Source organism: Mauremys mutica, chromosome 8 (assembly GCF_020497125.1).
Source record: "Mauremys mutica isolate MM-2020 ecotype Southern chromosome 8, ASM2049712v1, whole genome shotgun sequence".
NCBI lineage: Eukaryota > Metazoa > Chordata > Testudines > Geoemydidae > Mauremys > Mauremys mutica.
This window is the reverse complement of record NC_059079.1, coordinates 60729280-60753929: the sequence shown is the minus strand read 5'-3', so window position 1 is coordinate 60753929 and position 24650 is coordinate 60729280. Positions and strand designations below refer to the sequence as shown.

Below are 24650 nucleotides of genomic sequence, written 5' to 3'. Positions count from 1 at the left end.
GCTTGGCCAGATGTATGGGCCAATCCAGTGGAATATCTGGGGTGGAGGTAGAATGAAGGCGAAACTAAAGAGATAGCAGAGTAACCTTGCAATTTAAACACAAGACAGGGAGTCTGGAGACCTGGCTCTCCTTCCTGCCTCTGCCACTGACTCACTGTGTGACTTTGGGCAAATCCCTTAAACTCTCTGTGCCTCGGTTTCCCCATCTGTAAAATGCTGATTGATTATTGAGCACCCAGAACTCCAGATGATCTCAGTGGGAGCTGTGGGTGCTCAGCCCTTCTGAGAATCAGGCCCAAGGCATCTCAACTTGGGCACCTGAAAACAAATGGCTATTTTTGGAAGGTTGCTCCTGACTGTGCCTTATGGTGTTAATGTCAACCCTTAAATCAGCAAGCGGGGGGATGAAACCCAGGGTTTTCCTCTTTTGAGCCCTGGTGGTTAGAGAGGAGCACAACTCTGTGTGGCCCATTTGTGCCCCGTGGGGCATTGTCTGGTGTCTGCTTCTGAGGTCATGTAGCTGAATTCCCCTCAAGTGCGTGTGCGCCCTGTCTGCTCTTCAACCATTACAGGGACTTATTCCTAGGTCAACTAGGATTCCTTTCCGCATAGGGAAGTTGTTCTGGCCTAGCCAGTGGTCTGTAGGAGCTCCTAGGAGAGGAAAGCCATTCAGCACCTCCCCCCACTGTGGCAGGTGAGGGGCCATGCTCAGCACAGAATGCAGAGCAGCAGGCGCTAACGAACAGTTCCTGGCAATCAGGAGATGAAGGGGGTGGGAAGAGGGGTTATAAGCAGGATAGGTGCTAGCCTGGGGCCTGGCTTCCATTCCTTGCTGCACCCCAACTTTTCTGTGTGACCAGGCAAGTCTGGTTTCCCTGTACCTCAGTTCCTCATCTGCACAATGGGGACAACAGCCCTGCCCTGCCTTGCAGGGGCGTTGTGAGGTAAATATGCTAAAGATTGGGAGGTGCTCAGACACTACAGCAATGGGGGCCATATAAGTACCTTAACCAGATAGGGTGCGGAAGGGGGTGAACCTCATAATCCATGGCCATCATCACTTCCTTATGGCCCATCAGACCGAGGGTCAGAACCCCAACCCCTTTCTAGACCCAAGTTCTTCTGCAAAATGTTCTCTCCGTTTTCCTTGGGCTGTGTGGAAATCATTGAGCAGAGGGGCTCTCAGGGAGCCTAGTGCTGGTAGTATATATTGCGTGCACCCCTGGGTTCAGAGTGCTGCTGGCGTGTTCTCACTATCATGCAAGCCTAGTTCAGGCTGAGGGAATAGGAGTTATCCTGTGCAGACTGGGGGCAGGTGGGAAGGTGCTGTGCAAAGACAGAGGGGCCAAATGAGTGATCCAATCCCTGGAGAGTCACTAAGTCACTCCAGCAACAGGAGACAGTTATTTGGTTTTATAACCTTGAGGGAAGAGTAAGTATGTATGTGGGGGAGGCTTCCCCCAGAGTAAGAGTTGGGCCCTCTTACCTCATGTGAGCATTCTGACCTCTACATAACCGTTGTCTGGCTCGTGGGAAGAGAGACAGAGTCTCTCTCCCCCTGCCCCAAGCAGTATGAGGGGTGGGGACAGGCAGGTCTGAAGGTTTTAACCTTGTTATACTGCACAATCCACCACAATTCTCCCCTCTAATCTACCCCTTCCAGCAAGAATGCGTTAATCTTTGCTTAGATATTACATTTTAGGGTTTTCTGTAGCACCCATCAGTGTAATATCTAAATTCTTCCTAGATAAATCTTCATAGTGGATTTCAAGATGGTTTTTCTGCTCTTCTGTCTTCCCTCTGCCCAAGTTCGCTCAAGAGGCTGACACACCTTGGGTTTGGTCTGCATTTGGCATGGTTTGGGATTTTGGAACAAAATGTTTGCAGTGGCTATAATTGTGAGGTATAGGAAGTTAGTTAATGGTAGAGATGTGCCCTGGATCTGCTCACAGAACCACAGGTCTGAAAATCCTCAGACTTTGGGTTCTGTTTCATACTTAAGTGTGATTCCCATCCCTCTAATGGGCCAATGCAAAATCCCAGATCCAGCCTCTCTTTCCTGTCCATTGGGAATATTGAGATGTAGGCCCAAACTTTGTGGGTTGTTTCAGACTCCTCTCCAGGACTCATTGCATCTCTCACTACAGTAACGTAGGTCTGAATCTCTTCTTTTCCCCCAGTTTTACATAGGAGGGAGCTGCTTCTGATTTACACCAATATGAGAGCAGAACTAGGCTCATAATGTCCATGGGCCAAAATGACTGCTGGGATAAATAGATTCAGCTCCATTTAATACAGTGGAATTTCATTCAGTTCTACCAGCTGAGAATTTTGTCCCTTATGCTTGCAGCACATAAAACAGTGTTAAAAACATATGGGCAAATATAATACGCTATTTATTTTAACGTCTGGGTAGAAGCCAGAGTGGAGGAAATGAGGCCCAACCGCAGGTTAAACTCTAGGCAGGAACACACCTTGTTTGCCTGTCCCGAAGCTCTGTTGGCTGTCTGGATAGCTGTGAGTTCTCTTTGTAGATGCTGGCTAGGATTAAAGTAAGCAATGGAAAATTCGGCTCCCAGAGCTGCATGCCTCTCGTTTTTCCAGGGCGCCTCCGCCTTCTCTTCTTCTCTGCCCCTCACCTCGAGGGCTTCATGTTAAACACTAAAAATAAAACTCACCCAGCTGTAGGACAGCTAAAAATAGACCTGTCAGTTATTTATTTATTGCATCAGCAAAGGCCTTTCCTGCCGCTGCTCCGGAGCAAAACTCCAAAGTTGGGAGCTGAGTGGGATGTATGACCCCTGGGAGAGAAGTTCAGCCTCTTAAAGAATAAACACAGAGCTCTGTCTTGGCTGAGATCCATGCAGCCTAGGACTGACAGGCTCCAAGTCAGCCAGTTCTGCTGCCTCCTTTCTTCTCTTGGGTTTTTTTTGTTTCCTGTCCTGAACTCCCAGGCCAGCTTCTCTGACTGTGTCTCCTGAGCTCTCAGCTGAGCTCCAGCCTCTGTGCAAGCTGTAGAGGCATATGGACAGGCTGAGATGCTTGACAGTGGCATAACGTACAAGACAAATCCTGCAGCGGGACAGAGTATTGGGGCTGGTGGGGAGGAGGGAAGGCAGCTTGTCCCCAAGCAGCTCTGTAGCTATAAATCCACACCTCTATATGGAACCGTAGCTGTTCTCCTGCCTCCCGGCCCTTCTGCGCCTGCCAGGGCAATGCAGGATTTATCCCTACGGTAATAGCAAGTGATACATACTGGGCCGGATTCTCATTTATGCCCAGGCCCTTTTGCATCATTCTGGCAGTATAAAGGGACCTTAAAATGCATTTCCAATCTCTTTAAGGCTTCTTTACACTGCTTTCAGGCTCTGCCTATGTTAATAACAATATTTTGCACTGACTGGGCCTGCTTCTCTCTTGGCCGCTGCCACCAATGCTCAGCAGGTGTGTATGCTGCTGTGCCAGAATGGTGCTGGTGGTGGGAGTTATGACGCGAGGTGCAGGGCGAAGGAGACTAGTCCACTGGGGAGATCATATTCAGAGCTGGTGGGAAAACTCCCAGATTTCACATTTTTCGAGGGAAGCCAGGGACACATTTTTCAGGAAGATGTTTGCGACAAAGTCTCTGTTTTTCGAGAGGCTCCAGTTGCTGTTCAGCCAAAGCTCTCAGAGCACGTTGCCAGTACTAGGCCTCAACAGCCTGCGGGATGAGCGATCTCCCCATGCTAGAGGGGCAGCGTGACTTTCCCATAGACATACAGCAAGGCACTGGCAGAGCGGGGGCTAGGATGCAGTGGTTAGCGCTCTAGCGTGGTGTTTGGGGAATCCAGATTCAACTCTCTTCCAACTTCCTGCGTGACCTGGGGCAAGTTGCTTAGGATCAGATTCCTAAAGGGATTTAGGCACCCACTAGGATTTTCAAAAGCAATCCATTGATTTCAATGGGAGGTAAGTGCTTAAATGCTTTTGAAAATTCTGCTAGGGACCTAAATACCTTTTTTAAATTTGGCCTTTACCCTCTCTGTGCCTCAGTTCCCCATCTGTCCAACAGGATAATATCACTGACCTGTCTCCCAGGGGTGTTGTGTGGCTAAAGACTGTGAGGTGCTCAGATACTAAGTGGGTGGGGGCCATACCTAAGTTGGATGATACCCACTCTATTAAAATGCAGCCCCTGCTGTAGCAATTTCTTAGATAGCACTGTGGCAGGTCTGTTTCAGGGCCAGAGCCCAAGGGTCCAAAGAAAGCAGAGTTCTTCTATAGTGCTGTCAGAGAAATTTGATGCTTTAGGGACCTAGGGAAACAGAGGCTTGTAATCTCCAGGGTCGGGAGTGGACAGAACAGTCCTTAGGAAAGTCTCCAAGTCCCCGTTGTGTGTGCTGCAGCACTTGGAAAGATGGCAATGGTAGTGGTTGGTTGTTTTTCTGACAAGACTAATTTATTTTGCTGTTTTTTGGCTATGAACAGGAATTCCTTCCTGAGGAAATCCTAAGAGCAAAGCTCTCTGAGGGAGCGGGTGAGGGGCAGGCTGAAGACGGCAAGAGAGGTGGGGCAAAGAGGGGGGCAACTTGAGGGGGTGAGCAAGCCCAGGCAGGATGATGTCATGCGTTTTAATTTAGGAATTGCCTCACAGTCAGCCTTATTAATGCTGAAGGATGAAACCAGCTCTGTTAACAGCTGGGGCACCCACTTCCCAATGGAGCCCGAGGGGTGCGGGGCAGCGTGTTCTGATGCTTCATTTATTTGAATGGCCATTTGTACCAGCAGGAGTGAAGGGGTTAGAAAGCAATCTCTCTCTCCCTCCCCCCACTCCGTGACTAAGCGGGGGATGGAAGTATAACTGATGGGACAGATAATATGGGTACTTTGCATGTATACAGTCCCCGCTCTCTGGGGCTCTCCATGTGTTTTGCAGACACAGGCCATGCCTGTGAACTTAAAACAAAGCTACAGACTGCTCTGCCCGTCGTTTCGCATTCACATTGATGGTGACACTGTAACCAGCCTCCAAATAAGGAGAGATAAATGGCATGGTCCAACCTTCGCCCCTGTGCTGCAGCCCATCTCCAAGGCCCTTCCACTGCGGCCCAGCTGCACAGTAAGAGAGGCAGCACTTCTGCAATAGGTTCGTAAAGATCAGACACAGCCTCCGGCCAGGGACGAGAAGGAAGGTGATGAGGATGGCATCTCCTCAGAAGCAGGCTCAGAGACTGCAGCACCCACTCTAGTGAGGGCAAACCTTAGACCTCTGTGCAGCTGGACAATGAGATGTGGCTCTCTGCAGAGATGAGTCCCTCACCTGCATTGTTCCCTGCCCCTGTGTAAGACATGTCTGCATAGCTGCTAGATGGAAGTGGTGGGATTGCAAGCCAGAACATGGCTGGGACTGGGAGGGGAGGCTGATCTGGCCGCTGGCCTGTGCTCTGAAATGGTTTGAGAGCCTGTGATAGGGGACTTGTCCATAAGGGCCATTTTATCAGATCTGGCATACTCCATCCCTGGTTACTAGCAGCTCTGCAGTCCCCCACCTTGAGTCTATGCACTTTGCTCCAGCTCCCCAGGGGTTAATGCACTCTTCCCCTGCATTAGGTTTTGTTTATTTCCTTTTGCTGCTCGGAACACCTGGTTTCTGCATTACAGCCTCACTGATGGCTCCTGATACTGCTTTTAGGTATAAACAGGAGTTACTCTTTGTACAGGATCCACAACTCTTCTGGCTGGGCTCCCACCCTTGTTGCTCAGCCTTTAACTCTCCTGACGCCGGTTTTTATTAATTCTTGGGGGTGAGTGTGGAGCATTTGGGGAGAGGAGATGTGAACTGTTGCGAATGCATCTGAGTCTGGAGCGTCACATTGAACAGTCCCCGATGGCCCCTGCTTTCGTCCTGTTCTGCACTGCACATATAGTTTGTGTTGCACTTTTGGCCTAGCAGTTGGATGGAGAATGCTGAATAGTATTTTTAAAGGAGGTCGTTTGTGAAATTGAGGAGCTGGTAGTTTTGCCAATAAAATATCAAACTTCCTCACATACTGTTGCTCTGCTAACGTACCTTAGTCCTGACCTGCCGCACCCCCTGCTATCCCAGCCCTGGATCCTATCCTTCTACCCCTTGACCTATGCAGCAGACTGCTGGCCTGAGGCTGCAGCCCTCCCCTTGCCCCCTCACAGTGCTGGTGCAATCCACAGCAGTTACTGCTAATGAGGACTGCTAATATTAGGTAGTGACTTGGTGATGCAGACTGGGGGGTGCGGGGGAGGAGGGTGTCTCCTAGTAGGAACCAGGCTGAGATCTCCAAGCTTCTCTATGTACTAGTGACCGTTTAACCTTTGGTCTTCACAGGTGAAATGCGCTGCTTAGCTTCCCTTCTCTCCAGCTCATTTGTTAATGGGTCCCCCCCGAAATTCTCCTGGAGAGGATGCAGCTGTGGTTCTGCGGCTCAGGCAGGGTGTGTTGCACTAAAGTCACTTCTGCAAATCTTTACAGCTGTCAGTGGCACCCACCCACAGTGGGAAGGAAAGTGAAACGCAAATTGAGTCCGTTGAAAGAAAGAAACACGGAACTCAGTGGAGGGGGAGCGAAAGGGTCTTCTGTGGTGGGTCTGTCAGCTCGCTGGAGGAGAACTGCTTGATATACTTCATTTGGACTTTAAAAAAGCTGTTGATCAAGGTCCCGCTCAGGAGGCTGTTAAGGAAACTAGGAGGTCAAAGGGTGAGAGGTGGAGTTCAATCACGGATGAGCAACCGAGCAAGAGACAGTAAACAGAGCGGCAGTTGTTAGTTCCCAGTGTGGCTGAAGGGTGACAGTGGGTGCTCCTCTCGCGCGAGTCTATCCTAGGCCTGCTATTCAGCACAAAATTAGCCAACAGTTAGGCAGCAGGTGTGCTGAGACTACCGCCTATCGTGCTGTCCAAGATTGCCTCATTGTTTCCTAGTGCTCCTGTCTGTCTGTCTCCTCTTGTTGGCTATTATACTTCGCTTGTAAGCTCTTTTGGGTAGGGACTGTCTTTTTGTTCTGTGTTTGTTCTGGTCCATGACAGGCTTCTGGGTGTTATTGCAATACAGATAATAATGAATAATAAAGAGCTAGGTAAATGGGTGTGTGGTGGGGCTTCCAGACCCCTCACTAGGATGAAAGGGGTGATGGAGCCACGGCTTCGAATGGGGCTCTGGCAATCAAGCTGGTGGCGAGGCTGTCTACAGGAGGGAAGCCAGTTAGTAACTTCTGGGACCAGAGGACTCCAGGGAAGGCCCTGGACTGTGGGTAAGGCCCAGCTGGGCAGCCAGGGTCCTGACCCCTTTTTCTCTCTCCCCTTCTCCCTAACAAGGGGGAAATCCCTGGATGCCGCAAAGCGAGCTGGGAAGCCATGATGGACTGAATCACTGAGGCTGCTTGAGCAACCCTCTGCAAGGAGGGAAGCCAAGGGCTGTGACCATGCCCAAACTGAAGAGAGCACTTGGGGTGGGGGGTGGGGAAAGTAGGTAGGAAGTGGTCTAGGGGAGGATGGTCTGGGGTATCAGCTAGAGTGGATGAAAACAATCCCATCCTCTCCCCTCCCTTGGACCTTGGGCCAGGACCCAGTGGACAAAGAGGGCTTGGGTTGCCTTATTCTTCCCTCGGCCCTTAGTCCAACTAGGGGGGGAGAGGGGAATGGGGAGAATGACCCACTGTGAGTTGGCCGCCAGGCCCCCAGATTACCTTACAAGGCCCCCAAGACTTTGGAGACTGTTGAGCTGTGGCCTGCTCACAAGGCCTGCTGGCCCCTAAGTGAACTCTGCTGCAGGGATACATGACAGGGTAACAAGCCTTGTGGCTGCGGGGGAAGTGGTAGACGTGGTATATCTTGATTTTAGAAAGGGCTTTTGATACTGTCTTGCATGGCCTCCTCATAAACAAACTAGAGAAATATAGCTTAGATGGAGCTACTATAAGGTGGATGCAAAACTGGTTGGAAAACTGTTCCCAGAGAGTAGTAATCAGTGGTTCACAGTCAAGCTGGAAGGGCATAACAAGTGGGGTCCTGCAGGGATAAGTTCTGGGTCTGGTTCTTTTCAATATCTTCATCAATGATTTAGATAATGGCATAGAGAGTGCACATATAAAGTTTACAGACGATACCAAGCTGGGAGGGGTTGTAAGTGCTTTGGAGGATAGGCTTAGAATTCAAAATGATCTGGAGAAACTGGAGAAATGGTCTGAAGTAAATAGGAAGAAATCAAAAAGGACAAATGCAAAATACTCCATTTAGGAAGGAACAATTAGTTGCACACATACAAAATGGGAAATGACTGCCTAGGATGGAGTAATCCGGAAAGGGGTCATAGTGGATCACAAGTGAAATATGAGTGAATAGTGTAATACTGTTGCGCCCCCGCCCCCAAAAGCAAACATTCTGGGATGTATCAGCAAGAGTGTTGTAAGCAAGACACGAGAAGTAATTCTTCTGCTCTGATTAGGCATCAACTGGATTATTGTGTCCAGTTCTGGGTGCCACATTTCAGGAAAGATGTGGACAAACTGGAGAAAGTCCAGAGAAGAGCAGCAAAAATGATCAAAGGTCTAGAAAACGACCAATGAGGGAAGATTGAAAAAGTTGGGTTTGTTTAGTCTGGAGAAGAGAAGACTGAGAGGGGACATGATAATTGTTTTACAAGTACATAAAAAGTTGTTTATAAGGAGGAAGAAGATAAATTGTTCTTCTTAACCTCTGAGGATAGGACAAGAAGCAGTGAACTTAAATTGCAGCAAGGTCGATTTAGGTTGGACATTAGGAAAAAGTTAGGTGGTTAAGCACTGGAATAAATTGCCTAGGGAGGTTGTGGAATCTCCATCATTGGAGACTGTATAACCTGCTTTTAAAAACACCTGTCAGGGATGGTCTAGATAATACTTAGTCCTGCCATGAGTGCAGGGGACTGGTATAGATGACTTCTCAAGGTCCCTTCAAGTCCTATGATTCTATGATGGCCTATGGAGATGAATTCTGCTTGGTAGGAATAACTGCTGCAGTTGATTGCTGAGTACTCGATGAAGAGTGATTACTGAGAAGAAAGACCGGAGTGTCATTGTGGGTGGGTTAATGAAAGCCTCTGCTTGGTGATAGCCAAAAATCAATCCCAATGTGAAGGTGTGTAAAGAATGGGATAGAAAATGATACTGAGTGTATTAGAATGCCATGCTATGTATCAATGGGATGGACTCACCTGGAACATTGTGTTCAGTTCTGGTCACTCAACCTCAAGAATAAATAGTAAAAGGGTCCCAGAGACAGATGCTGAAAATGATGAGAGGCATGAAAATAGCTCTATCTGGAGAGAAATTGATGAGACTAGGACTGCTGGGTTTAGCGAGAGGAAGACCAAAACGATACATATCAGAGTTACGTAAGGTAAAGAATGGCACAGAGAAGGGAAATCAGGTATTTCCTTTGACCCATTCTCATAATATAAGCAACGGGCTACTCTGATGAATCTTAAAAGCAAAATGGAAATACCGATTCACACAATGCATAATTATGCTAAAGCGCTCATTGCCACGGGACCCAAAATCTTGGTAGATTCAAAATAGGATGAGATTTTTATATGGGTAATGAAACCATCTATGGTTCTAGAACAGGGGTAGGCAACCTATGGCATGGGTGCCGAAGGCAGCACGCGAGCTGATTTTCAGTGGCACTCACACTGCCCAGGTCCTGGCCACCGGTCTGGGGGGCTCTGCATTTTAATTTAATTTTAAATGAAGCTTCTTAAGCATTTTAAAAAACCTTATTTACTTTACATACAACAATTGATTAGTTATATGTTATAGACTTATAGAAAGAGACCTTCTAAAAACATTAAAATGTATTACCGGCACGCAGAACCTTAAATCAGCGTGAATAAATGAAGACTCGGCACAGCACTTCTGAAAGGTTGCTGACCCCTGTTCTAGAAGAATAAAAATGAAATAAATAGATGTGTGTTAAACTCTCATGCTTCAAGGCATAAATCAGCTACTAACTGAAGGGTTTGGAAGAAATGTTCTGCTGGGAAGGTTTTTCCAAAATTGTACACTGCAGGGTTTCTTGCACCTTCCTGTGAAGCATCCAGTACTGGGCACTATTGGAGACAAGATATTGGATGAGATGGCCTGCGTGTGATCCAGTTTGCCAATGCTGGATTGCTGGCTGAGATTGTCTAGCTGTGTTGGTGTTCAGGCTCGTGCCATGGCATTTCTATACCTGGCCCCAGTCCTTCCGTGTAGATGGTTGGGGGACATGTGCCCCTGCTAATACTATTTCAGGATGATGTACACAAATTTCGCCAGAGGGCAAAGTACATGGTTACAAAAGCCCCACCCTGCCTAACCCACCAGCAGGTGAAGTATGAAATGCTGGAGAAGCACTGGCTGAAAAGAGTGTGCTGTCCCCTTCTCCAACTTGGCCTCTTCCAGCAGGAGGGAATCTAGCAAATGCTGGAGGAGTGCTAGCTGGGAGGTAGCTAGTCCTGGTCTATCCCTGCAGGGATCACTGCGGGGAAGCATCTGACGTCAGTAGTCCCAGCCTTTCCCCATTGGAATTGTTGTAAAGTGCTAGCGTGGTGGCTGGAAGGATGCTGTATTGTTTGTATGAAAGGGTTAAATGTCAACAGGGACAGTCTGGCACTTCACTTAAAAACTCTTTTTAACTTCTTTAAATACCAAGTTCTCTCTTAATTGTTTATGGGAGAGGCCCAGAGCACAAGGCATATACCCAGATCACATCTCCACCCACTTCTCCTCCTGCAGTTGAGCGGGGGTGGAGGGGAGGGGAAAGTCCTGAGCAAAACAGGAGTGCCCCTGATTGACATGGCAGAAAGGGAGTTTGGTTCTGGTGTCATCTTCCATCTGGAAGCTCTCAGTCGTGAAAGGTGGGGCTGCCACTGCCTTGTGCAGCTGATTTCACTACCCGCAACGTCACAGGTCTGTGGTTAGCACAAAAATAAAAACAAGGGGTGTGAAAAGGCATTTCTTTTGGTCAGTTTTTAATTTTCCATCTTTTCTTTTAATTGAATGTCCCTGTGCTCTTGGGTTAGGAGACAGGGAGAACAGAAGCTAGCTCTCTTTTCTAGCCCATTTATTATTTTATAGATTTTTCATGACATCCTCTCTTATTCGTTTCTTTGCCAAGGTAAACAATCCCCATCTTTTCCATCTCTGTTCACATGGGAGTTTTTCCATGTCCTTGATCATCCTTGTTGCTCTTCACTGACTCCCCTTCGGTTCTGCAATATCCTTTTAGAGATGGGCTGGCCAGAACGGCACATAGTATCCAGATGAAGCCACACCATTGATTTTTATGTAAAAGACTTTATAATATGCTTTGTATTATTCACCAGGCATTCCTCATGCATCCTAACATCTTGTGTGCTTTTTTGACCACAGCTGCACATTGAGCTCAGGTCTTTATTGAGCTGTCTACATGGACACCCAATCCCCTTTTCTGAGCTGGTTCAGTAATTTAGAACCCTGTCAGGTGTATGAATAGTTTAATTTCCACCCCCCCAATCTGCTTTCTGAATCTTTACTGTCCTACCTGACATAGTTTAAGGTGTGACCAAGGCTCCGCCATCCCTGTCTATCACGTTGTTTGCCGAAATGGCTACCTTGCTGTGTTTCTATAACTCAGCTTTTTTACAAGTTTGTTGGTCAATCACTCAACCTGCAACCCGGAGTGCTTTTCAGCTGGTCCCTTCCCTTCGACCTGTTTAGCTTGGGTGGCCCTTCCAGGAATTAAAACTCCCTGTTGTATAGCTCCCAGAGCCCTTAGTGCACACACGCCTTCCTACCACATCAAAGCGCAGTCTCCAGAGAAGGGCCAATCTGAACTACTTTGCATTTATCGACACTGAATTTCAGCTGCCATCTTGTTTCCCATTCATCTAATCAGTTGATCTCTCTTGTGTTCCTCACAGTTTTCTCTGGTCCTGATCAACCTACATTTTCATCTGCAAATTTTGCTTCCTCTCAGCTCTCTCACCCACTGCAGTTCAGGAATAAATACATTAAACACCATGGGACCAAGTACAGAACTTTGAGGCACCCTCTGTTAACCTTTTTCCATGATGAAAATCAGCCATTCATTCCTACTCTGTTTCCTGTCTTTTAGCCAGGTTTGGATCCAAGAGAATGTTTAGCCTCTTGCACAGGAGGTTGTGAGCTTCTTTAGTAGCCTCTTGTGCAGAACCAAAGGCCTTTTGGAAGTCTTAAATGAATTATGCCAACCAGCTCTGCTTTACCCACTGCTTTACCGACATGTTCAGAGCAGGTGTGCAGTGACGATGTGCCACTGGCTAGATGATCCTGCTGCTGGCGAACTCAGGGGCTATGCTGACGTTGACTCTTAACAGCAGCAGGTGCCGTGTGGAGTAGGAATAACTTTAGAGTCTCCAGCATGGCATGAGTCATGGTGGGGGAGGGTATTTCTGAGGGAATATTCCTCCTGTTTTTGTGTATGCCATGGAGGAGACAGGTGACACCATCTTGTGGTGTTCCAGCTTAATTAGCTCCTCTGCACTCCATCCCAAACCCATTAGGGCACACTTCTTTCCCTTTATATGGGACTGTTAAGGATCCCACTTCTTGTTCAATCATGAGGTCTGGGGGTGCATTATAGAGGTGGGAAAACCATCTGGGAGAGAAAACCAAAGCCACCTAGACCCTTACATGAAGAAGCTCAATGTTCTGGTGGCAGTTCCCAGGGAGATAACTAGCCCATAACACTTTAAAGAGCCTGCCCTGAAATCCACCTCTCCAGCTGCTCACATCTTGCAGCTCCGACCCCCTTCATCTCCTGAGAGCAACTGCTGCCTCTGGGAATGTGGACACTGCACAGTAGAGCAGCAGGCCTCTTCTCCCCTGTGGGAGGGAGAGGTGGGCTGTGCACTGGTGGGAGGAGGAGGGTCCCCATAGGAGAAGCTAAGTTCTTTCTCTCCTTTGCAGCTGATGCCGCTTGCAGTTTCTGCACGTCTGGGCTGGGCTCTTTTCAAGGGTAACTGGAAAGCCAAAATAAATGATCCACACCCTTCCCCTTCATAGACAGTTGTTTTCAGGACTGTCCACTTCTCCCTCCCCTCTCTTTGCTAGGAGGATTAGAAGAGTGAGTTCACCTGAGGGGTGGTTAACCTGAGCTGAAGCCCTCTCTTGTCAAGGGCATGTTTAGTAATAAATGGACTAAAACTGCTATTTGTGGCTGCAGCTCAGGCTGTGTCCCATGTGTCGTCACTGTTCAGGCCCTCTTTGGAGATGTGGTTTTGAGACAATAAACTAAACTGAACGCTTCGTAGCTGGGCAGGAAGTGAAGGGTGAGGCCCCCTGCACCAGAAACGCTGCAGCTGCAGCATCCGTACGTTTCAAGCACATGCTACTTGCAGGCTCAGGGCACTTTGTCTTCAGCTGCAAAGGACTGGCCCAGCAGGCTTTGAAGGAAAAGGAGATTGGCTTTGATTTAAGATGTGGTAGGGTCTTGCCTAGGACAGCCTGACTGCTGATTGTGCAGCATGTGCTGAGTGGACACTGTGAAGGGGAGTGTGTTTATCTGTTATTTTCTCTACCCAAGTGTGGGGCTAGATCTCTTAGGCATTAGGCAGAGAATAGAGACTTTCACCTTCAATTGCTGTTCCCACCTAGGCTGTGGAACATCTGCTTGGCCAATGTGAAATTACTGTTTATCAGAGTTGAGCAAGATTTGTTATTTCCATTGGACAGCAACTTCTGAAATGTTCAACATTTGTTTTCGTTCTAAAGTGGGGCAAAAACTTGAAAATTTTCACAGAACGGAAATTCTGAAACATTTCCATGGGGAAGTATCAGAACGTCTCCCTGGCCAGACTACATCTTCCATAATGCACAATGCAGCTGAGTCACCTGGATATCCATATTGCATTAGGGGAGATATAGTCCTCCAGGTTGCTCATCTCAGGAGAGAGTGGGGGCTTGAATTACAACTCCCATCCAGCAGTTAGCTGATAGAAAAATGCATTTTAATATTTTGTTGAACTGATTCAAAACAAAACATTTAGGATCAGTTTTAACGCTCCCTCCCCAAAATATTCCCATGTGGATCGAACTGCCCTGAAATGAAATACTTAATTTCAATGTACCCCAAGAGAAAATCAAGTTTTCAGCAAAATAAAATTTTGATTTTGCAGAAACAACATTTTCTGTCGGGAAATCATTCCAATGGAAAATTCCTGTCCAGTTCTTCTATTCATAGGTCATCCAAGCATGACACTTTATGTGTAAGTAAATAACACAAGGTGCTGCCCCTTTAAATCAGCAATCAAATTAGACCTAGCAACATGAGAAGGGAAGATGAATGAAGGCTGGTGGCTCCTCCGTTTGCTTGCCATGAAGATATCACACATGGTACGGTGAGGAGGTGGTTGTGGTGGAGAGACAGGGCCTGATGGGTAAGGATGGAAAGAAGAATAGAGGGAGGAAGGGAAAAGCTGAGATGTAGATGGGGCTTATTTACAGGGAAAACTGAAAAACAAAGGGGAGAAGAGGCAAGGAGAAAGGAAGGGAATAACTTGGAGAGACACAGGGAAAGGAAGAAGAGAGAACCTGGGAGAGACAGCAAGGGAAGCTTGATGCCACAGTACTGCATTCCCTTGGCTGTCCAGTCTCTGTGCAAGGTGGCATGGCTGCATAGGACGAAAGTTATTGTGAGAGTTGGCTTTAGAAAAGAGACTCACCTAGGAGCCCAGTATCCTTTGTGTAAGGAGACAGGAGATCATGCTCTGGGGTTGAATGGTGGGGCTGGTTATAAGGGGCTGACACACAGGAATGCTGGGAAGACACTGCTTTAATCACTGTCAGGGACAGTAGCACTGCCTGCTCTTGTGGGACTTCCAGGCCTGGTGGACCTGGAGCACATCTGCAGATATTATAATAGAATGCGACTTCCCCTGTCAAGCTCCAGTGAAATACAACTCTTTGGTGCAGGGCTAGCGTTCCTGGAGTGTCTGTGCAGCGCCTCGCACAATGCTGCCCCGGTGTGCCAGGGAACACTTGGAACAGTTTCACTTTTTTTGCATAGTATTTTCTGAGCTTTCCTGAAATCTCCCAAAGTGCAGGGAATCTTAGGGGTACTCTACACACCTCCAAGGGAGGCCTCAGGCCTTCAGCCCTCATTGCTGTTTCTGCATTGGTGTGGATTCTCTTTCCCAGCTGAGGCTAAATGCTGGTGCTGCAAGGAAGGGGCAAGAGGAGCACCAGGTATGTACCCAGTGAGCCCAGCCAGGCGCCAGCCATGGTGGTGGGAAAAGAGCCTCGATCCAGTCCCAGAAGGTGGTTTGGGAGCTAGGCTTCCAGGGAGCTGCCAGCCAGGCCAGGACTTGTGGTGTTGAGGTGGGGAGGCAGGAACCCCAGAGCCCCATGGGAGTAGCAGCTGGGGGACTGGTAGACACCTGTCAGTGACTTTTCTTTTCTTGTCCCTGTTCTCATCGACATGATGTATTGTCACCATCAGACGACACTGCCACGTTGCCCCGGGCTTGGGAGCCACCAGCAAGAGGGAGTGCCCCATCCTTGGATGATGAGTTTGGGGGAGGATTGTGTGTGCACTCCTTGCCAGGGAGGGCTGTGTGGGGGTGTGTGCACCTGCCCATATGCTCCCTAACATTCCTAGATCATTTACAAAGCAGTATCAAGCCGCTGTGGCTGGTTAGCAGGCCAGGTACTGTCCTCCTCTTGCAGAAATCTCTTCATGGCAACCATAGGATTTGACCTGTGGTGCTGATTTTTTAAATGAATAAACAACCTTGCGGGGAGTCTGTTCCCTTTGCGCATTGGTTCAGAAGAGCTGCCCTGTTCCTTCCCTGCCCTGGAGAATGGTAACAGCTGTCTGATTTTTAGCCAGCACTCAGCTGCTGTGTTCAAGCTGGTGCTCTCTGACATGCACCGTCATGGAGCTTCGTATGTATACGCTCTCTCTTGGATTCCTTGATACCCCCCGCCCCCATGCCAGCTTTGCATTTGGTTGGCAGCTGCTCAGACCTGGGTGCCCCCCCTTGTGAGGCACAGCATGGGCGGTGGTGCAGACTGGGATGGGGGGCTGTGCTAGCTGAGGATGCCATTGGTTTGGGAGTTGGCCTCAGAGGGCCAGATGTGGTGATTCGTGCTGCATAGTCTGCAGGAACAAAGTCTGCCGCTGGTGCTGAGCAGTGCCAAGGGCTTCCCATGCGGTGGTGGTTGTGTGTGTGGGGGGAATTGGGCACACCTTGAAACAAAACACATCTGTGTAAACAAGGCGGGGTAGGGAAATGGAGTGAAAGACACAGAATGAGATGGTGAGAGGGAGGCAAATGAAGAAAGAAAGAGTAAGTTAGACAGAGGAAGGCAGAGAGTGGGGACAAAAAAGCAGAGAAGAAAAGCAGGGAGAGAAGGGGCGGGGAAGCTGCATCTAGTGCTGGCTGAGCTTACCAGGAGTGAGTGCAATTCTTTCTAGAGAACACTAGAGGGAGCTTAGGAATCAGGACATTCAATTGGTGGAGCTGTTTGGTTTTGTTAAATACAGGATCCATTTGGGTCATACTCCTGCCTGCTTGATCCAGCTGCCATTCATCTGGGGCAGAGACGGAGCGACTTAAGGCTGTTCTGCACAGAAGTTGCACTGACTGTACTAAAAAAAGGTTTTTCATTCGATTGAGCTAAATCACTGCAAGTCCCTTGCGTGGATGCTTCTTAAACGGGTTTGGGCGGCTCAGATCAATTTGGTAACAAGCCAGTCTAGTTAGATTGGTGCTGCGTGTGCGCAGAGACAGGGCCTCAGAAAGAGTGTCTCCTGGGAAACATAAGGAGTAAGTGGCAGAAAGAGAGGTGAATCAAGGAGAGCGAGAGAAGGCAGAACAGAAAATCTCTTTGCCAGACCCAGAGGATAGGGTAAGAGGAGGAGAGATCAGGAGCCTGGGTTAGGGCTAAATGGAAAGGAGTTGTCAGTCTCTGTCCTCGCGGTTCTCCCCATTCACTGACCAGACACACAAATTGCTCATTTGGAATCTTTTATTAATGTATAGAAAATGCATTTAAAAAAAGGAACTATACATAGGCTAAGAGCAGTCAGGACTAAAAATACTAGTTAACAATGGTCAACAAGTGTAGGTCCCATTCTCCCAGCCATGTTTCCATGACAGGGTTGGGAGGGCGGTTACGTTTTCTCTCCCTCCTTCAGTTGTGTAGATTTAGTTCAGTTCGTGCGGGGGAGCTTTCTGCCTCCTTTATTCCTTTTTTAAATAATAAACACAATTCCAGAGTAATGTATGTACAAAAGGGGTGGAGGGGGCAGGGGTTTGTTTTTTTTTGGTTGCCACCCCCCTGAAAAAGCGCCGGTGGCCGAAGTCTGGAGGGTTCAGAGTTTGTCTCCCCAGGTGGAGAGTGAGGAGGGTCGGTTCCTGTGGACTCGCACTGAAAGACGCTGGCTCCCTGCACCTTCCCTGCCCCCTCCCCTTTCTTTGAAACAGCAGTGCCGCAGCCGTATTCCATAGCAGGGTGTAGCAGATTATGTGGTACCAAAATTCCATCGAGCGCCTTATCTAGTTCATAGGCAGGACAGGAAGTAAGTGCTGTCAGGCAGGCTCATAATAAACTGGGGGAAGTGTTTATTACCATACCAGCCATGGCATCTGCCTTATTTGTAGGAACTTAGAGATCATCCTGGGCAGCTGGGGGAATTTCCAGGGGCGCTGCCTTCAGCTGGGAAAGGAGAGCATCCTGGTGTGTGGAACGTGGTCCTCTCTCTCTTGCAGAGAATCAATGCCTCTGAGCAAATTTCCTAGGGGGACCTGGGGCGGGGGCTGGGGGAGGGGTATCTGAACAGATGAGCACTTTGTTGGTAATGTCCGGAGTCGGTTACTCATCTGACTGACATACTGCACTACACTTAGGCTGGTGAGCTTGTTTGCTTGTATTAATGTGTGTGTATATGTATATCTTCACGTACAGCGTATACACACACCCAGGAAAATGTATTAAGCAGTGAGACCAATAGACCTGCCCCCATCCTTCTGCTGCTGTCCCATGCACCTTTTAGTGTGCTAGAAAATTGTCAGGAGGCAGGGGGTGAAATCTGAACAAACCTTGACTTTAGCTGACCTACAGGAAGGAAGGATGAGGCAAGAGGGGAAGGACGAGCGTGCCCGCTGGGATTTAATAAATTGCACTTCTCCTATCTCCCCACATGGGCCACTCTTACTCTGCTTTGCTCACCTAGCCTCAGGGGCTATATAACTGGTTTGCTGGCCTTGTTATTTTCTGGCTGGTATTTGTCACTGCCACTTGTTCCATTACAGGGTGAGAGGAAGTGATATCAGTGAACCAGAGATGCCAAAGGAAATGACAAGAACGTTCCTTCCTCGCGTGTCTCCATGGATAACTCAAGAAAGTGGCCTCGCCCTTCGGTGAGCTTAGTTGCAGTTTCTGCTCCTTGATATTTTAATTCCTAGTTATCTGGATCTGATGCACACCTTAGCAACCAGTGTTTCAGTCCTGGTACTGCTGTTGTGAAGACGTGACATCTGAGCCATCAGTAGTGTTAGGGAACCAAGGACTAATAGAAGTCATTCATTTAGCTATGTGCATTGAGGGATATCTTGACCTCTGACCTGTATAGTATGCTCCACAGGCTGCCCTGTAGTGTGGCGTTTACCCAGACAAGGCTGTGGTCACCTTCAGAGGAAAAGACCTCTTTAGACATGGACTTCCCAGATTGGTGAAGGTCAGATTTATCACAGAAATAACTGGTGATACAAAGCCAGTACAAACCAGACCTGCTAGGCCATGCCCTCAGCTGCTGTTACACTGCCTAGTTCCAGGGAATTTGGAGATTTACAGTTTACAGTAGGTGAGGATCTGGCTCCTTGTGTGACCTTCAGCAAGTCTCTTCAGCCTCCTCATCCTCCACCCTCCCCTTGTCTCCGGGGACTCAGTTCTCTCTGCTCTAAATTGGGGACAAATAATGCTTGAGGGGGAAGGTAAAGGTTAGTTCATTTATGTTTGCAGTGTGATTTGAGACCCTCAGGGTATTGCTGTTATAAACTAGCACAAAGGCAAAGGTTTCTTCAAATTCCTTGGGTAGCAATTAACTCTGACAAACTATTAGAGCTCATCCTATGAATATTTTCCTGCCTGTGGGAGAGGACCAGGCCTCGTTTTATCACCAGATTCCTCACATTTATGTGCTTTTAGCAAAGCCCGGAAAGGCAGCCCTCCCTTCACTAGCTCCTGATTTTTTCAGGCTCTTCTTAAACCACTGCAGAATGAATAACAGAGCGAGGGTGAGTGAACTGGCTGAGATGAAATAGGAATGGAACTGAACTTTCCCTTAAAGCTGACCCAAACCGAAACAGAACCTTCCTTTGTAGGAAAAAGTCCCCTCATGGCCCCACATGTTTAATATTCAGGCCTCTCTGCAATTGCAGATGGGACCAGAAGCAGAAATGCTGAAATACACCCGAGGCAAGTTCTTGAACCATTGGGGCCCCGATCATGGTTGTGGCCTTTAGACATGGAATAATACCATTTCTGGCCTGGTTAGGAGCAGGACGTCTCAAGACAGCCTGTTCTCAGGAGATTCCCAGCTTGATTTTTGCTGGCTCATGGTTTGGGGAAACATCTGGCCTTCAAAGCCCTTTTAGCCAAACCTAACCCAACCTCCAGTCCTTATGGAAGTTCATCTGCTACCAGAAAAGATACAGCTGCTAAGCTCTACTTCCACCACTTCAGTCACTAAAGCAGCTCGAGCAAAGGAAGACAAGTCCATCCCCTCAGAAAGCCTCTCCTCTCTCCCCTCATATCCTCCCTAGCACTGCTGAACAGGACACTACTGACCAGGGCTCATTGTTTAACAGCTGCCACATACTTTGTTGTAAGTACAGGCATCTCTTCCATGGTGAGAGAGTTCAGAGAGTTTAGCCTTCTTCTCAAGGACGCTAGTGCCCTGGCTTAAAGGAATGTTATATACAAAGAACATTCCCTCCCTATCTTACTTATAGCATCTCTGGAAAGAATATTAAAATCCTGCCACGCAAGAGACTTCTCCCATTCGAGTCAAAAGCCAGAGGGCATGCTCAGCCCTTTCCAGGGCAAACCCCAAATTCCCCTGTCACTACTGCTGCTGAGAGTTTTCCTTTTTGTACCTCACTCACTTCAAATTCATTTCAAACCAAATCCTGGGTCTGATCTTGCAAGCCCTGTGTGCAGAACACCTCCCCTTGACTTCATGGAGGCCTCTGGCTCACTGTGAGTTAAAGGCTTGAGCCAGAGCTCACTGAAATCAGTGAGTCTTTCCATTGACTTCTTGGGTGGGGGACCAGGCCTAGAGAGACTTCCAACCTAGAACTCAGTGATTTCCTCAGGACGAGAGCTGGATAAATAGGGAGACAATAAGCCATGACCATCTCAGCAACATTTGTATAGAACAGGGGTAGGCAACCTGCGGCACACGAGCTGATTTTCAGTGGCACTCACACTGCCTGGGTCCTGGCCACTGCTCCGGGGGAGGGGGGACCTCCGCATTTTAATTTAATTTTAAACAAAGCTTCTTAAACATTTTAAAAACCTTATTTACTTTACACACAACAATAGTTTAGTTATATATTATAAACTTATAGAAAGAGACCTTCTAAAAACGTTAAAATGTATTACTGGCACGCGAAACTTTAAATTAGAGTGAATAAATGAAGACTCAGCACACCACTTCTGAAAGGTTGCCGACCTCTGGTATAGAATTTACCTTCAGTTGTGTTTGCTCCCTCTTGTATAGGTTTCTTATGAACGCTTGGAGGAGCCAAGTTTGTTTCATGTGCATTTTCAAGCCAAGATTAGTTCAGTTACGAAGCAGAACTAATTGAGTGAGAAAACCAAATTTGTTTTGGCTATAGAAGTAGTTATAAAGGGTCATCCTGTGAGGGCGCAAGAAAAGAGGCCGTGTTTAATCAGGTGACCAATCCCATAGCACCAGCGCTGAACACAGTTTGCACATAACCATTAGCTGAAGTTTTGTTCATCCAAAATGTTAATTGAACAAAACTGAGAAGCCAGCATGTTGTGAAAAATTGCAGCCTGTTCGTGGGCAACACTTCATGGAGGAAAAGGGCCAGATTTTGCCAGATATTCATTATTGATTGGTTGCCTCGGTGTTCCCAGGATACCCCCAAGGCACCAGAAATGTAATGTTCTAGGCATCTCTCCTTTGAGGGGTCTAATAGTCTCAGAGACTGAGGGTGAGGGAGGGCAGCAGCAGTAGTCCTGAGGGCAAGTGATCTCTGATTAGCATGGAGGCCAGCGCTGGGAATCTACGCAGGTAGACAGCATGTAAGGTGGCTGAGATGGTGAAGAAGAGGAAGGAAGAAGCAAAGGTTCCTCAGCAGCTTACTCCAGGTGGGAACCCTTGCTGAGCTTCTTGACTACAAGGGACAGTGGGAGGATGGAGAGAAGGGATTTTCCACCCAGCGCCAGAGGAAAAAAACAGGTTCAACTCAGAGTAGGCAAGAGATGGTTTGAAAAACTTTAGCTTGTGCCATGTGTGGATAAAATGAGGCACAATCCCTGCTCAAGGGGCTCAGTGCTCAGCCCACCCTGGCTGCCCCTTACTGCCCATTCCTTTTCATGTCAGTGTTGATTGCCAAAACCCCGTGCCATGTTGCAGTGTTGGTAACATCACGTCAAGTCTATGGTAATGACTTGTCATGGGATACACTGGGGTCAAAAGATAGATTGCAAATTGCCCTTCATCCTGCAGTGTGTTCTTCTGGTCAGATAATGGAATCCTATCGTTAGGACCCTCCCATCCCAGCTAGGAGGCAGCTAGGGAGGGGTGTGTGGTGGGGAAATATATTGAGAGAATAACTATCCTTTCCTGGAGAAGCGATACCTGCTAGCAACACTAGGCTTAAAGAAAGATCAATCTGAGTTTCTATGGAGGGATGGGGATAAGATCGGGCGAAGTTGTGATTTAGAATATTGTTTTTTTTTTTTTGTACCAATCCAAAGAAACAGCTTTCTTTCCCTCTGCTGGATCGCTAGTGCTGAGCAGCAGCATTTCCAGTGAGGTTTCATGCTTCCACCTGAATGGACAATGGAGACAACGAAAGCCCAATCAAGCCAAGTGACTTGTCCAACTTGATGTTACCCAGAGAACCACTGCCTCAGATGGGAATTGAAGCCAGGATGCTCAGTTGCTACACTTAGTTCTAACCGTTAAACTACCCTGCTTTGTCATTTCGTAGGGTCACCTCTTGTTTGTGGACTGCCAATGGGTGGGGGCAGTTTTCATACAAATAATTGCTAGGGATTTCCCTAAACTTCTGTCAGTCCTAACTGCTGCTTCTCGTTGGCTTTTGGAATTCTGAAGTGATGCACGTAGCTAAGGACAGAAGAGATTTTCTACCTTTCATGAGAGTCTCATCCATCCTACTCCCCTCCCAACCCAGGTCTAGTTCTTCATTGAAGCCTTGTTGTTCCTCCTTGATCTCCCTACACCTCCTCTGGTTCATGGTGATGTTCCACTCAGGCCCCTTTACGTGCTCTCTGAAAGTCAGCGTAAACTGCAATTGAGTGCAAAGTAGCCTTGGTGTAAACGAGACTCAGGCCCATTATCAAATAGCGATAATCCCCGGTAACCTTTCCTCTACAGTATGGTGAACCCACACAAAACCACCTCATGCTAGTGCATGGGATGCACCAGGGGAAAGTGCCTGGTCTGTTCTCATTGGCCAAACTGATTAAAGTGCAAAACATAAGCAGCATCAACGTTAAGGAGTAAATTCAGTATTTGAAAATCACTTTTAATAATTAAAGGTGTTGTTAGTAACAACAGGCAGGGGGGATGGGATAGAGCTTTTAAATATCAGATTTTAACCAGGGCAGTGTCCCTTTATAAGGAGGTAAAACATAATGTTTGGAACTTATATGGGGCCTTTCGTCCAAGGATCTGAAAGCGCTCTACAAATGTCAATGAATTAAGCCTTGCGACAACACTGTGAGGGAGGGAAGAGTTCAGTTTCCCAGGGGAGAGCTGGTGGAAACAGCTCACAGAGATGTTGTGAATCACCCAAGATCACAGAGGAGGCTGGTGGGAAGAGAATCTACATTGAGGTCTTTTGCCTCAACCACCAAACCATAACCCCAGGGAACACGAACAGGATGACTAGATGTCACAGCACATGGCTGCAATTTATTCTGCAAGCTTCAGGATGAACTGCGGCCAGTTCTTCTGCTCACTGCTCTTCCTCTAATACTCTTTGGTTTAGGACCAATAACAACGGAGTCACAAATTATCGTACATAAAAATAACAGTGAAAAAGGAGCTTAAATGAACTTACTTCAGAATGACATTAAAGATTCCTAGAAGCTGTTTCCTGTGATTCCTTCTCTCCTCTCCTCTCCTCTCCTCAACCCTGAGCTAGGCCTTATAAAAATAACAGCAAAAACCCACCAAAGGGTTTATAATGAAGTCAACATGCAGAGTAGATGGGCCACTTTTGCACCCCAGAAAACACTAAAGCAGCTCACATCTACAGGCAGATGCAGTGCACCATCCATTCTGTTACTACCCATGCGCCTACCATAAATAGGGGGTGACCTTGGGCATGTTAGAAGTATGGTGATGGTGGGGTTCATAGGTAGGCTGTGATTGCTCTAAAGGAAAGGAGAAATGAATACAATGCAGACAAGCATCTCACACTTCTTGTGAGATCTATGACTTGCAGTAACCCGGTACACAATGCCAAGCTTGAAATTCACTTCTCCCCACTGTGTATGTGTGCACGCATGTAGTGAGCTCCTGGGGATAAGGAACACTGTGTGTTCTTGGTCAAAGGGAGCGGGACAGCTGCATCATCATGGCTAACAGAGGGATTGGGCATTATGCTGGGGAGGGGGCAGGCTCTCCCTGGCTGGTATGACAGAGGGAGGAGGTGGAGTCTCTGTCCCTGGGATGAAGGGGCATCAGACTTGTTGCCTCTGAGTATGATCAAATGACCGGGCGCTATGTGTGGTCCCTGCCTAGGTGCAGCTGGTGCTACATGCGGCTGCAGCTGGTGCTACATGCGGCCTCAGCTGCAGGCCCTAGTCCAACAGCTCAGCCGAAAAGCAAACTTGCCCCCAGAGCATGGCCTGGCCAGCCTCCATCGACGTCCCTGGCTGACAGGACCTGCAGCGTGAAGGAGGCCCTGCTGCCATGGAGGTGGTGGTGAGGGAGCACCTTCAACAAAAACATGTCCTAGGGGGTTCACCTGGGATTTATAAGTCTTTAAAAAAATACTAAAAATCCATCTCTCTCGCTCTTTCCACGTTGTGGGCAGGGGGAGCGGGCACTCGGCATTTCACTGGGAAGGTGTTGAGGCCCTTCCCTTTCCAAAGCCTACCAGCCGCTCAGTCAGGCCTTCCAGGACTCCTATGGACCAGGTTGCTAGCTCAGAGTAGTAGTATTTCTTTTCCCTTTTCATATTATAAAATACAAACGAATGACAGAAAAGGTCGGGTGGCTGGGGCGGGGAGGGACAGGATTCCTGCTGGCTCACAGCTGTAGGGACCGTCGTTTCCTTCCCGAGATGTTACGGTGGTTGTAGGGTCGCATCTTCATTTCCACAAAGGGTATGGAGAACTCGTGGCCTTTCCAGTGGAACCAGTTAATCCC

General features: G+C 48.0%; 1 protein-coding gene and 1 long non-coding RNA gene across 4 annotated transcripts in view; one reads left to right on the top strand and one right to left on the bottom strand.

The window, feature by feature from the left end:
* Positions 1–823: 823 nt before the first annotated feature.
* LOC123375850 lies at positions 824–22521 on the top strand. The gene is made up of 3 exons (XR_006581593.1): positions 824–944; positions 18304–18411; positions 22004–22521. It is a non-coding gene; the product is annotated as an uncharacterized LOC123375850 (long non-coding RNA).
* TNR (tenascin R) overlaps positions 20631–24650 on the bottom strand; it is a 355079-nt gene continuing 351059 nt past the window's right edge. For all 3 annotated transcript variants that reach the window (XM_045027168.1, XM_045027167.1, XM_045027169.1), the window contains one exon: positions 20631–24650. In XM_045027168.1, the coding sequence (XP_044883103.1) occupies positions 24531–24650 (120 nt within the window). In that variant the 3' untranslated portion in view covers positions 20631–24530.